The sequence below is a fragment of the Muscardinus avellanarius genome (assembly GCF_963383645.1).
Source record: "Muscardinus avellanarius genome assembly, chromosome: 11".
NCBI classification, from domain to species: domain Eukaryota; kingdom Metazoa; phylum Chordata; class Mammalia; order Rodentia; family Gliridae; genus Muscardinus; species Muscardinus avellanarius.
In genome coordinates this window covers 27,344,457-27,357,566 of record NC_137797.1, presented here as the reverse complement: position 1 = coordinate 27,357,566, position 13,110 = coordinate 27,344,457, and the positions used below count along the sequence as shown (strand labels likewise).

Here is a 13,110-nt window from a genome sequence, read left to right as displayed (position 1 = left end):
CAATTGTTTTTCCTGTGGAGCGACAGGACACTTAAAACGAGATTGTCCTAAGTGTAGGGCGTCCCAATCTTATCCTTCTCCTCCTGAGTATTGTCGTCGATGTAGAAAAGGAAGGCATCCTACTTTTGAGTGCCGTTCGGTTAAAGATATCGATGGCAACCCCTTGCCCTATACTGGAAAGCAATCATCAAATACTCAGACAAAAAACGGGAGGGCGGGCCCTCGTTCCCAGGGCCCACAAAAATATGGGAACCCTCAGGTGTATGGGGCCATGGAGACACAGCCACCTCAGTGGCCCAATTTACAGCCTCCGGAACAGTCCGGCGAGCCACTCCAGGTTCGGCAGGATTGGACCTCTGTGCCACCTCCAGGCTGGTATTAACGCCACAAATGGGGGTTCAAATTATTGAAACAGATTTTCAAGGTCCTCTGCCACCTAATTCTGTTGGCTTACTTTTTGGAAGGTCTTCCTCTACCATGAAAGGACTTGTAGTCCATCCGGGGGTTATAGATGAGGATTATACCGGTATTATCAAAGTGATGGTTTCAGCGCCCCGGGGTATCGTTGCCATTTCCCCTGGGGATAGAGTGGCACAGTTACTTTTGCTTCCCAGTCTACATGGTATGTTTCCTTCAGCAGAGGGACGACGCGGTATTGGTGGGTTCGGTTCTTCAGGAAATGAGTTAATATCTCTTGCCTTTGATATGGGAACTCGTCCCTTGATAACCTTGGACGTGGAAGGCAAGCAAATCCTAGGACTTTTAGATACTGGGGCAGATAAAAGTGTCATCGCCTGTAAAGATTGGTCATCTTCATGGCCCACTCAAAAGGCTACCGGAGAACTTAGAGGTTTGGGTTATGCTAAAACCCCTGACCTCAGTGCTAGGGCTTTACATTGGAAAGATCAGGAGGGACATAAGGGGCAGTTTGAACCCTATGTGCTGGAGCTGCCAGTTTCCCTCTGGGGAAGAGATTTATTAGTGGACATGGGATATTCCTTACAAAATACATCTTATTTCCCCCAAGCCCATAATATTCTCCTTCGCCAGGGCTACCACCCTTCCTACGGGCTGGGAAAACACCTCCAGGGACGTAAAAGCCCAATTCCTACTAAAGAAAAGAGTGGTCGCGAGGAACTGGGTTTTGTGCAGTAGCCACTGAGGAGGCAATTCCCATTACCTGGAAGACGGGAGATCCAGTATGGGTTCCTCAGTGGCCTCTCTCCCGTGAAAAGCTTGAAGTAACAAGGAAATTAGTACAAGAGCAATTACAGTTAGGCCATATCCGGCCATCCACCTCTCCTTGGAATACCCCGATTTTTGTGATAAAGAAAAAATCTGGAAAATGGAGGTTATTACACGACCTCCGAGCCATAAATAGCCAAATGCAGATTATGGGGCCAGTCCAACGAGGGCTTCCACTCCTCTCTGCTATTCCGAAGGAGTGGCCACTTATCAGCATAGATATAAAAGATTGTTTTTTCTCCATCCCTTTAAATCCTGCGGATACTCCTCGTTTTGCTTTTACTGTTCCCTCTATTAATCAAGAGGAAATTGACAGTAGATATGAATGGGTGGTCCTCCCACAAGGAATGGCCAATAGCCCTACCCTCTGTCAATTATATGTAAATAGTGCTCTTGAGCCCGTAAAAACCAAATTTCCAGAAATTCGGTGTATTCATTACATGGATGACATTTTGTTAACCACAAAAAATCCCTCCATACTTGAGGAGGCTTATTGTCACCTTGTAAAGATTTTGGAAACTCATCAATTATTCATCGCCTCAGAAAAGGTACAAAGAGGAGAAAATATACACTTTCTTGGCAACATTGTTCTCCCCCATGCAGTCCTGCCTCAAAAATTAATCATCCGCACTGATCAATTAAAAACCCTCAATGATTTCCAAAAACTGTTGGGAGACATTAATTGGGTTCGACCCTTTTTACAAATTCCTAACCATGCCTTGAAACCTTTATATAATCTGCTCGTAGGCAATCCTCAATTAGATTCTCCTCGCGTCCTTACCGATGAGGCCCGCCATGCGTTACAATTAGTAGAACAAGCACTTACGAAAGCGTCTCTCCGTCGAGTGACCCCTGGACAGCCATTATGGGCTTGTATCCTGGCCACTGAAAAACAGCCTACTAGTGTTCTTTGGCAACAAGGACCCCTTCTTTGGATTCACCCCAAAGTCTCCCCTCAAAAGGTAGTTGAATATTATCCCACCAGTGTAGCAAGCCTTGCCCTTAAAGCCATTCAGCAGTGCATCCAACACTTTGGCAGAACGCCCGATAAGCTGGTGGTACCGTACACTGCTCTGCAAGTACAAACGCTGGTAGCCACTATTGATGATTGGGCTATACTTATGTGCTCTTTCAGTGGTGAAATAGACAATCATCTTCCCAAAGATCCATTGTTACATTTTGTTCTGGAACATCCTCTCATTTTCCCATTGGTCACTAAAAACAAACCTGTAGCTAATGCAATTAACATTTTTACTGATGGATCCAAAACTGGTGTGGGGGCCTACCTAATAGAGGGAAGCGATCCTGTTGTCATCCAATATTCACATACCTCTCCACAACTGGTTGAATTAAATATTGTTTTAGAAATTTTTAAGAGAGTTTCTTCTCCTTTCAATTTATTATCAGATTCACAATATGTGGTTAATCTGGTTAGATCGCTTGAATGCGCGGGTCAACTCTCTTTACATACTCCTATTCATTCTATGGCTAGCCAAATCCAGATTTATATACATTTAAGAAAGACACCATTCTTTATCCAGCACGTTAGGGCACATACTGGATTACCTGGCCCTATTACATATGGAAATGATCTAGTAGATAAACTCACCAAGATACATATGATTTTTTCTCTTACTCAAATGCAACAGGCACAGGCATTTCACCGTCAATATCATGTAAATTCTAAAACATTACAACAGCGATTTAAAATCCCTCGACATCAGGCTCGGGAAATTGTAAAAACCTGTAATGCCTGTGCCCCTTTTTTACACCCCCCACATGTGGGCATTTGCCCACGAGGCTTGCTCCCTCTACATCTCTGGCAAATGGATGTAACTCACATATCTGAATTTGGAAAATTGAAATATATCCATGTTTCCATAGATACTGTCTCTGGAATTATTCATGCATCTGCTCATGCCGGGGAAAAGGCACATGACGTCGTCAATCATTGCCTTGAGGCCTGGGCAGCATGGAATATGCCTAAAGAAATAAAAACTGATAATGGCCCGGCTTATACTTCCCAAAAATTCACATCCTTTTGTTCACAGATGGGAATAACTCTAAAGCATGGCCTTCCGTACAACCCTCAGGGACAGGGTATTGTGGAACGCGCCCATCGTACTCTTAAAGAATGCTTGATAAAACAAAAAGAGGGAATTGGAACCAATATGAAACCGAAGCAGCGCCTATCCTTAGCCCTTTTTACTTTGAATTTTTTGCAATTAGATGTCAATGGCAAGACTGCTGCCGATCGTCATTTTGCCCCCTCGGGTACGAGCCAGGGTTTCGTGCGTTGGAAGGATGCCCTCACAGGGCAATGGAGGGGACCTGACCCAGTGCTCACATGGGCCAGAGGCTCTGTTTGTGTGTTTCCACAGAACGGCGCCGATCCTGTCTGGGTTCCAGAGCGGCTGACTCATCTGGTGAAACAAAAGGATGATGAGCCATCGACTGATTCTTTTGGGGACCATGATACTGTGGAATTCCAAGGATAGGAAGTGATCCACAATGGGGGCTTTTGACTGCTTTTTCTTTTCTATTGCCTTTGAGTCATTCTGCTCAAGTTCTTCCCCGCTTAATCCTTTTACCTTTTCCCCTTAAAATTGGCACAGGAGCAAATTCTACTTTTGCAGGTTATAATTTTACTTATCAGAGCCTGACCATGGCCTTTCATTCTAACCTATTTGATCTGTGGCTTCTTTGTGGGATAAATGGCAGTTGCACGGATTTAGCTCCCCTTGTCATGATTAATGATAATGCGTTTATTGCCGCTAATCTTTCTTGCGAGCTTTCTGCATATCCTACAGATAACCGGTCATCGAAATTTGACAATTTGACAAGACGGTTGCGGTTGGAGATCATCAAAACCAATACTACTCAAGTTGACCCGGTGATGGCCCGCACCTTGATGTCCTGGATCCAACAAGCAGCTCGTCATTTAAAAGAGTGGGCTGGACTGGGTGCTCTTGGTCTTTGTCTGGTCTTACTGTGTATCTTATGTCTCTACTGTCTTAGAAAACTAATCCGTCAGCGCGCTACAGATCAAGTGCTCATAGCTCAGGCATTTGCAGCCATGGAGTTGGGACAATCCCCTCAAATATGGCTTGCGGCGATGGGAAAGTCTTAATGACAGGATGCCAGCTAGGACTGCACTCGGGACCCCGGGAGGGTGCATCCCGAGGAGGGCATGCTCAACTGCATACGGGTTGCCACTGATTCTTGTCCCGTCCCTGGCAAAAGGTGGTGGGCCTAGAAGCCCCTTCCAAACATACAGGGGTTGAGTCCTCTGTCCTCTCCTGTCTGAAAAAACAAAAAAGGGGGAACTGTGACGGGCCCCGCCCATCAGCCAGTAAGTCCGAGAGCTAAGATGGCGCTGAGCGGAAATCTTCCCCAGAGCACTTAGGTGGTAAACAGCTTTCAGGAAGTGACGACAAGAGCATGAGATACACGGGAACACCGCATGCCATAGGGCAACAGCCAATGGACTGGCTGTTGCCATGAGTTGTGCACGTGAACAGTCTGCTGATTGGCTGTTGGGCTCTATATAAGGGGAAGATTTCTGGGGGGAAAAGAGAGAGAAGAGAAGATTTACGGGAAGAAGATTTGCGGGAACTGTACAAGAACCTGGGGTAATAAAACTGCTTGAGGAAGATCGTGTAAGAGTCGTCACTGCGCGCGACAGAGTTATACCCCCAGTCTTATTTTTTATTCTTTACTTTGAAACAAAGTCTTACTAAGTCGCAAAGGCCTCACTAAATAGCTGAGGCTGGCCTTGAACCTGCAATCCCCCTATCTCAGCCTTCCAAGTATACAGGCATGTGCCACCACATGAAACATTTTCAACACTTTAGATCCAAACCACAGAGTAGTCCCTCAACATTACGTAGCTGTTCTGTTTTAAAACAGCCATCTTCTAGTAATTTGCCAAAATGCCAGACACAAAGAGAAAGAGGAGAGGCACCATTATATGCTTTCTAGGCCTTTTGGAAAACATGGAGTTGCTCCTTTGGCCACACATATGCAAATCTACGTGAAGGGTGATACTGGAGGCATTAAAGGGAATGGGTACCGTTCAAAAAGGAGTGCTTCACAAACGTTACCATGGCAAAACCACAAGAGTCTGCAGTGTTACCCAGCATGCTGCTGGCATGGCTGCAAACAAGCAAGTTAAGGGCAAGATTCTTGCCAAGAGAATTAATGATGTGCGAATTGAGCATATTAAGCGCTCTAAGGGTCGAGAGAGCTTCCTGAAGCCAGGGAAGGCAAATGATCAGAAGAAGGAAGCCTGGATTCAGCTAAAGCACTGGTCTGTGCTGCTCAGAGAAGGCCAGTGCGTGAGAACCAACAGAAAGGCCCCCCAGCTGCTGGAACCTATTCCCAAGAATTCACAGCATAATAAGTGCATTAAAAAAAAAAAACACACACAAAAGCCCTGACTGTGCGAATGGTGTTCATTAAGCCGGGCATGGTGGTGCATGCTTATAATCCCAGTATTTGGGAGGCTGAGGCAGGAGGATCACAGGTTTGCAGCCAGCTTCAGCTACTTGGTGAAGTCCTCTGCAACTTAGTGAGGCCCTTTTTCAAAATAAAGAATAAAAAATAGGGCTGGGGCTAGGGGTTTAGCTCATGGGTAGAATGCCCTGGGGTTCAATCTCCAGTACCACACACACACACACACACACACAAATATCTGTAGTACCTTCCACCTATAAGAACAACTGCTTCTAACCAAGTCAGAAAACACACTGGCCAGGGGTAGAAATGCATGCTTGTAATCCCAGCAGTCGGGAGGCTGAGACAGGAGGATCGCAGTTTGTAGACAGCCTCAGCTACTACTTAGTGAGATCCTCTGCAACTCAGTGAGACCATGTTTCAAAATAAAGAATAAAAAACTGGGCTGGGGCCGGGAATAGTGGCGCACGCTTGTAATCCCCGGGCTTAGGAGGCAGAGACAGGAGGATCCCGCAGGTTCGAAGCCAGCCGCGCTGGCTTAAGAGACCCTGTTTCCAAAACTAAGAAAATAGGTCTGGGAGTGTAGCCCAGATATAGAAGGGCTTCCAGGAACCCCAGTACCACCAAAAAAAAAAAAAAAACTGGGCTGGGGGTATAGCTTGGAGGTAGAATGCCCCTGGGTTCCATACCCAGTACCTCAAAAAAAAAAAAAAAAAGAAAGAAAGAATAAAAACATACTGCACTGTAAAACCTCAAGAGGTCATATTTGGCATCTCAACTTTTCAGTTAATGAAAATCCTCACTTAAATTATATTGCGTTTGAAAACAGACTGCCCATTAAATAACAACATTTCTTCAAAATACACTTCTGTGGGAGTTGAAACAGGAGCCACAAACAAATGAAATTATCTTTCCAAGGTTATAAAGTAAGTCAAATCGCTTGGTAATACCGAGGTTTGGAAACTCGGAACCATGCAGTCCTCTTCTCATATATGTTCACGCTAAGTAATGTTCAGTGAAATTCATCCATCATTTTTGGGGGGCGTGGTACTGGAGATTGAACCCAGGGGCATTCTACCTCTGAGCTACACCCCTAGGCCTATTTTTTATTCTTTATGTTGAAACAGGGTCTCACTAGGTTGCTGAGGGCATTGCCAAGTTGCTGAGACTGTCCTCCAACCTGCAATCCTCCTATTTCAACCTCTCAAGTACTGGAATTACAAGAATGTGCCACCATACCTGGCTCAAATTTTTATATTTTCAAAAACAATTTTATATTTTCAAAAAACAGAAGGCAAGCTTAAAATAATGTGTTTATTTTCAAGCCTACATAAAGCTTGATTTGAGATGTTTAATATGTTGCTTGTTTATTTGTATGTAAGCCAATATAATAGCTAAAAATCTACTTTATACTTGCTTCCTGTTGGGCTCTGCTCTAAACAATCTTAGAAAAGAAGGACGGTGTCTACCCTACCCTCCACTCTTTTTACAGATGGGAAAACTAAGGTAAAGGGAAATTAAGAAATTGTTCAAAATCACAGAGTTAGTAAGTAGCAGGAACCCAGGCAATACTGTTCCAAAGTCTGTCTTCTTCTTAACCCCTCTGAAAGCAAATTACTTAAAAGCATTTACCACACTCTGGTTAGATAGACTAACAACCATCTAGAAAGTGAGTGCTAGTGTATTCTACTATCACTACTGTTATCTCAGATGAAGAAATAGGGAATAAATTCATCCCTGCAGCTGAGAACTCTACATGGGGAAAATAATTAATCCTACCAACACCAGGCAGAAATGTCACATGTTTATGATTAACTTGACAGTCCAAGTCCCCCCCCCCCCTGGTCTGGGGATGGAACCTAGAGGCATTTGACCTCCGAGCTACCCCCCCTGCCCAATTTTTTAATCTTTATTTTTGAAACAGGGTCTCACTGAGTTGCGGACGGCCTCACTAAGTAGTTGAGGCGAACCGCGATCCTCCGGTCTCAGCCTCCCGAATGCTGGGATTACAAGCGTGCGCCCGCCACCACGCCCGGCCTAAATCTAAGTTTTTAAAAAGATAGACAGCTGGGCGAGGTGGCGCACGCTTGTAATCCCAGCATTCGGGAGGCTGAGACCAGAGGATCGCGGTTTGCGGACAGCCTCAACTACTTAGTGAGGCCCTCCGCAACTCAGTGAGACCCGGTTTCAAAATAAAGAATTAAAATAGAGCAGGGGGTGTAGGCTGGAGGTCAAATGCCCCTGGGTTCCATCCCCAGACCTGCAAAAAAAAAAAAAAAAAAAGAGTGAGTGAGTGTGTGTGTGTGTGTGTGTGTGTCTGGGGATTTTACTTTTTATTTGGAAACAGTCTTGCTAAATTGCTGAGGCTATCCTCGAACCTGTGATTCTCCTGCCTTAGTCTCTCAAGTGCTGGGATTACAGGAGAGCGCCACTGAGTCCAGAGAAAAAAGATAAAGATTTAACGGGGGTACTGCAATGCAGCACAACTAAGGACATGAAATAATAAGGTAAATACAGGAAGAGAAGCAAAGGCAGGCGCACACACAAAGGAAGGAACCTTGGAGCGAGGCAGGCAGGCATTGGAGGGCTGGCCACCCTGGGAAGAAGCAGGGGCCAATCTTGTCTTTACACCATATGTTAGCACCATCCCCAGCAGAACGTGGGCTGGGATGACAGGTCGGTGCCACGCTGCCCCGCTCTGTCTCACATCTCAAACAATTAGCAGCTGCGGAGAGTCCTCATGGGTGCTGTGTTCCCTAAACATAACACGTGAACTGGATTATTTCTAAGCAAATGGTGAGTGTACCTGTCGTGGCAATCTTTCATCCCTACAAAGATGTGTCTGAAATGCCTATGTTTCACTTCATTCAAAAACAAACAAACAAGAAAATAAATTTAAGAACTAGTAGTGCTATAAGGAATAATCCTGGGGTTAAATCAGCGATGAGTACCTGTTTGTACACCCAAGTCTTTTACCCCAATATTATGTTTGAATATAATGCACCAATAAAAAAAAAAAGGAATAATCCTAAGAGGAATTTTCATTATCAAAAAGAAAGCCGATGGACGTTCGTAAAAATAATTTCTGAAAAAGTCACTAAATAAGCTGGATATAATGGCACAAACGTGTAATCCCAGTACTTGGGAAGCTAAGACAGGAGGATCACAGGTTCGAGGCTAGCCTCAGCAACTTAGCGAGACCTCTTTTCAAAATAGAAAATAAAAATGGGGCTGGCAGTGTAGCTCAGAGGTAGAATGCCCCTGGGTTAGATTCGTAGTCCCCTCACCCCTTCAGACACAAAATAAATGAACATGCTGATAAGTAGTACTCCCAAGCCTCGTGACAGGCCAACAAACACAAAAGAGAAAACAATTACTTAACAAAACCTACCTGCTTATCCCCCAGCGGGTCGGGCTCTCCTTTGCTCGACGCAGAGCTGCCGTCGTCCTCATCCGAGCTGTTGATGATCTCCTCCTCATCCGAGGGCAGCTCCCCCAGACCAAGGTCTAGACTGTCCTGGTCCTCGGGGGATGCTCCAGAGCTGCTCCCAAAGAAGTATGTGTTAGTCATCTTCAATAACAAGACGCGCAGGCAAAGCAGAACCCAAACCAACCACGTTATTCTTGTGACGTGAGCAAGACACATCTAAGAGATTCCAAGGCCTGGAAATAGCCAGGTTAGCCAAACATGCCTGTCTCTTTCTCTGATTTGGCTGTCGAACACCCAAGTTTATTTTCAGTTTGAAGTTTAACTTTGATGCCAAATCAATCATTTGATGGCAGGAAGGTGAGCGGGAAGCAGGCTTCTCAACTGCCCCCATCCTATCCTTTCAAAAGAAAATCAGCTCTCAGCCCGGCGGGGTGGCTCAAGCTTGTAACCCCAATGCATGGGGAGGCAGAGGCAGGAGGATTGCAGGTTCTCGGCCAGCCTCAGCTACTTAGTGAGGCCCTTTTTGACTTAGTGAGACTCTGTTTTAAAATAGAGAATAAAAATTAGGGCTGGGGGTGTAGCTCGGAGGTAGAATGCAAAAAAGAAGGAGGAGAAGGAGGAAAAAGAGGAAGAGGAGGAGAAATAGGAGGGCGAGGAGGAAATCAGCTCTCTATGCCCAGTATAAACAAACAAAAAACGTTAGAGGGAGTGGGCAGGCTTACCACAAAGGATGCTGACTGCACAGATACACTACAAGAGGGACCTGCGGCCACAAAACCAAATACCAACTGTGAGGATTGAGAGATCATGGTGAAGATTATAATAAACATCTCCCTGGTTATTTCTGGTATGTACTCACATCACAAGACTTATAAAGGAGGGAGGTTGAGACAGGAGGATTGCAGGTTTGAAGCCAGCCTCAAAAACTTAGACCCTCAGCAATTTAGCAAGACCCTGTTTCAAAATAAAAAATGAAAAGTTTAGAGGTAGAATGCCCTAAACTCAATCTCTAGTACAAAAAAAAAAAAAAAAAAAAAAGCCATGGAAAGGAACAGGGGATGTTGTAAATTCTGAGCTTCACTCTAGACCTGCTGAATGAGAAAATCTAGGGCTACAGGGCCCAGCAATCTGCATTTTAACAAGTCCCCCAAGTAATTCGGATTCAGGTTGAACTCTGAAAACCACAGTAGTGAGCATTTAGCAAGTCCCTCTCGCCAGCAAGACATCAAGGTTTCCCAGTCTGGACTGAGACAGACATCAAGAATCTAATAGCCATTGTTACAGCCCGGTCTGGAGGGGGAATTCCACAGGAAAGTTCCCCAGGAAGACGATGGAAATAATTCTTTCTAGTGTTGGTTGTAAAGACTCGGGAACAAGTTGCCTTTAGAAACTGCTTGTCTGCTGCAAGTCTACAAGAATATCTGCAGAATAGAAGAGTGTAGGTGGGGTCTGCAAGCTCCAAAGACTATTTATCAGCAGGGGAAGCAGCCTGGCAGAACTGGGAGACAGCTGCGCTTGCTCTGGCGTGCTCTGGAGCAGGTCAGGGGCGGGTCACTCCACTGCCCCGGCTTCAAGTTATGAGGACTTCTAACGGGAATCTTAAAAGCTAAAGATACATATTTCAGCGGTCCCTGGTTGCACAGAATAGGATACAGACTTGCTTTAGAAGCCATTCCTGCCGCCCAACGTTTACAAAGACCGGTTGGAAGGATGCCAAAGGAACACCTCCCACTACCAGTAATAACTCAGGGAATCTTATCACTCAATTAGGTGGGTGCTCACCTTATCAGAGCTTCTCAAGATGGGAAGAGACTCGCCTGTGGGGTGGGGAGGAAGGCGGAAGCTTGCTAGTCAGATTGGTGGCAAGATTAGCTGTCTCTGGGTGCAGGGATACAGCCAACCTTGCTGGACTATTAGTTGTTGCTTTCGGTTGGCAAGAATAAATGAGAGCTAACAAGATGTAGAAAGAAGAGTCATCCAGCCAGGCGTGGTGGTGGCGCACGCCTGTAATCCCTATGCTTGGGAGGCTGAGACAGGATCACACAGGTTCGAAACCAGCCTCAGCTACTTAGTGAGGCTCTCAGCAAGTTAGTGAGACTCTGTTCCCAAATAAATGATAAAATAGGTCTGGGAGTATAGCCCGGAGGTAGAAAGACCCTGGGTTCAACCCCCAGTACCACCACCACAATAATAATAATAATAATAATAATAATTATTATTATTATTATTATTATTATTATAAATATAGAGTCATCCATATGGACTGAAGAAAACATAGCTTCACTTGTTTTTTTATTTTCAATGCTGGGAATTGAACTATTGTATACTAGGCGAGTGTTCTCCTACTGAGCTATACTCCCAGCCCCAATTGTTTTAAACTTTGTGTGTATTTGGTGCTGGGGACCAAATCCAAGGGCATTCTCCCTCCAAGCTACACATCCAGCCCAATTTTATTTTTTAATTTAGAAACTGGGTCTCATAAGTTGCCAAGAGCCTAGCTAGGTTGCTGTAGCTGGCCCTGAACCTGCGATCCTCCGTCTCAGCCTCACAAGTACTGGGATTACAGTCAGGGACTACTAAATCTGCTGTCTTAATCTTACTTCCTTATCTCTCTACATCCTCTAACATCCAGTTAACACATGTTGGGTTTCCAAGCAGCATCAGTCTCACCTGGAAACTTTTTAGAAATGTAAAAAGCTCTGTCTCTGAGTCATAACAAAAATTCCAGTGACCTGCAAGAAGTTCGGAGGCAAGACGCTTTTCCAATCAGCCTGTCTGTGAACTGTTTTAGACCTCATAGCACCAGAATTTTAGAAAATTAGTAACAGGGGCATGGCACTGTGAAGAAATTGATATTAACTTTATTTTGTGTAAAAGGTTAAAAAGGTTTTTTTTCCTTCCTTTTTTTGTGGGGTACTGGGAATTGAACCCAGGGGCCCTTTTATTTTTTATTTTGAAATAGGGACTCATTAAGTTCCTGAAGGTCTCACGAAGTTGCTGAGACAGGCCTTGAACCTAGGATCCTCCTGTCTCAGCCTCCCAAGTACTGGGATTACAAACGTGCACCACCACACGAGGCCTGAAAGGTGTTTCTTGATCTTGGAAGGTTATTACTAGGAAAGAAACTAATTATTGTCCCTAGGAATACAAACAGAATTAAAGTATGAAAGTTAACATTTAAGACCAAAATTTTTTGAAAAAAAAGTCTTTAAATATGAAAGCTCCGGGATAGGGTTAGAGATGTAGCTCAGGGGTTGCTTGCCTAGCATGCAGGAGGCCCTGGGTTCAATTCTCAGCACTGCAAAAAACAAACAAAAACTACACGTGTCAAAACATAATGTCATGAAACAGTGACTTTTTAGTTCCCCAAATTGCTTCCCTGCTGAAAAGCAACATAATTCCCTCTGTTACAGATTGGTCTACTTGTCTGCCTCCCTCAGCTGGTTCTGCACCTATCTCCCTCATTAAAATGTAAACTCCCAAGGACAAGGAAACTGTGTTTCTTAGCCCAATTCCCAGCACACTGCCTGACATACAACAGGCCCTCAAGAGTCAATCTTCGCCAGGTGTGATGGCGCACGCTTGTAATCCCTGTGCTCGGGAGGTGGAGACAGGAGGATCGCACAGGTTCGCTGGCTTAAAAGACACTGCTTCCAAATAAAAAAGTTTAAAAATAGGTCTGGGAGTGTAGCTCAGAGGTAGAAGGGTTTCCAGGAACCCCAGTGCCACGAAAAAATTAAAGAGTCAGCCTTCCTTTTTCTTTCCTTCTTTTTTTTTTTTTTCGTGGCACTGGGGTTCCTGGAAGCCCTTCTATCTCCGGACTACACTACACTCCCAGACCTATTTTTACATTTTTATTTGGAAACAGGGTCTCCTAAGCCAGCACGCGCGCGGCTGGCTTCGAACCTGCACAATCCTCCTGTCTCCGCCTCCCAAGCGCGGGGATTACAAGCGTGCGCCACCACGCCCGGCTCCTTTCT

At 45.0% G+C, this 13,110-nt stretch overlaps 1 protein-coding gene across 1 annotated transcript in view; it reads right to left on the bottom strand.

Moving 5' to 3' along the window:
• FGD6 (FYVE, RhoGEF and PH domain containing 6) overlaps positions 1-13,110 on the bottom strand; it is a gene marked incomplete at both ends in the record, with an annotated part of 122,759 nt that overhangs the window by 65,632 nt on the left and 44,017 nt on the right. Inside the window, one exon of the mRNA XM_080704818.1 lies at positions 9,092-9,242. Coding sequence (XP_080560944.1) covers positions 9,092-9,242 — 151 coding nt within the window. The remainder of the gene's footprint in view (positions 1-9,091; positions 9,243-13,110) is intronic.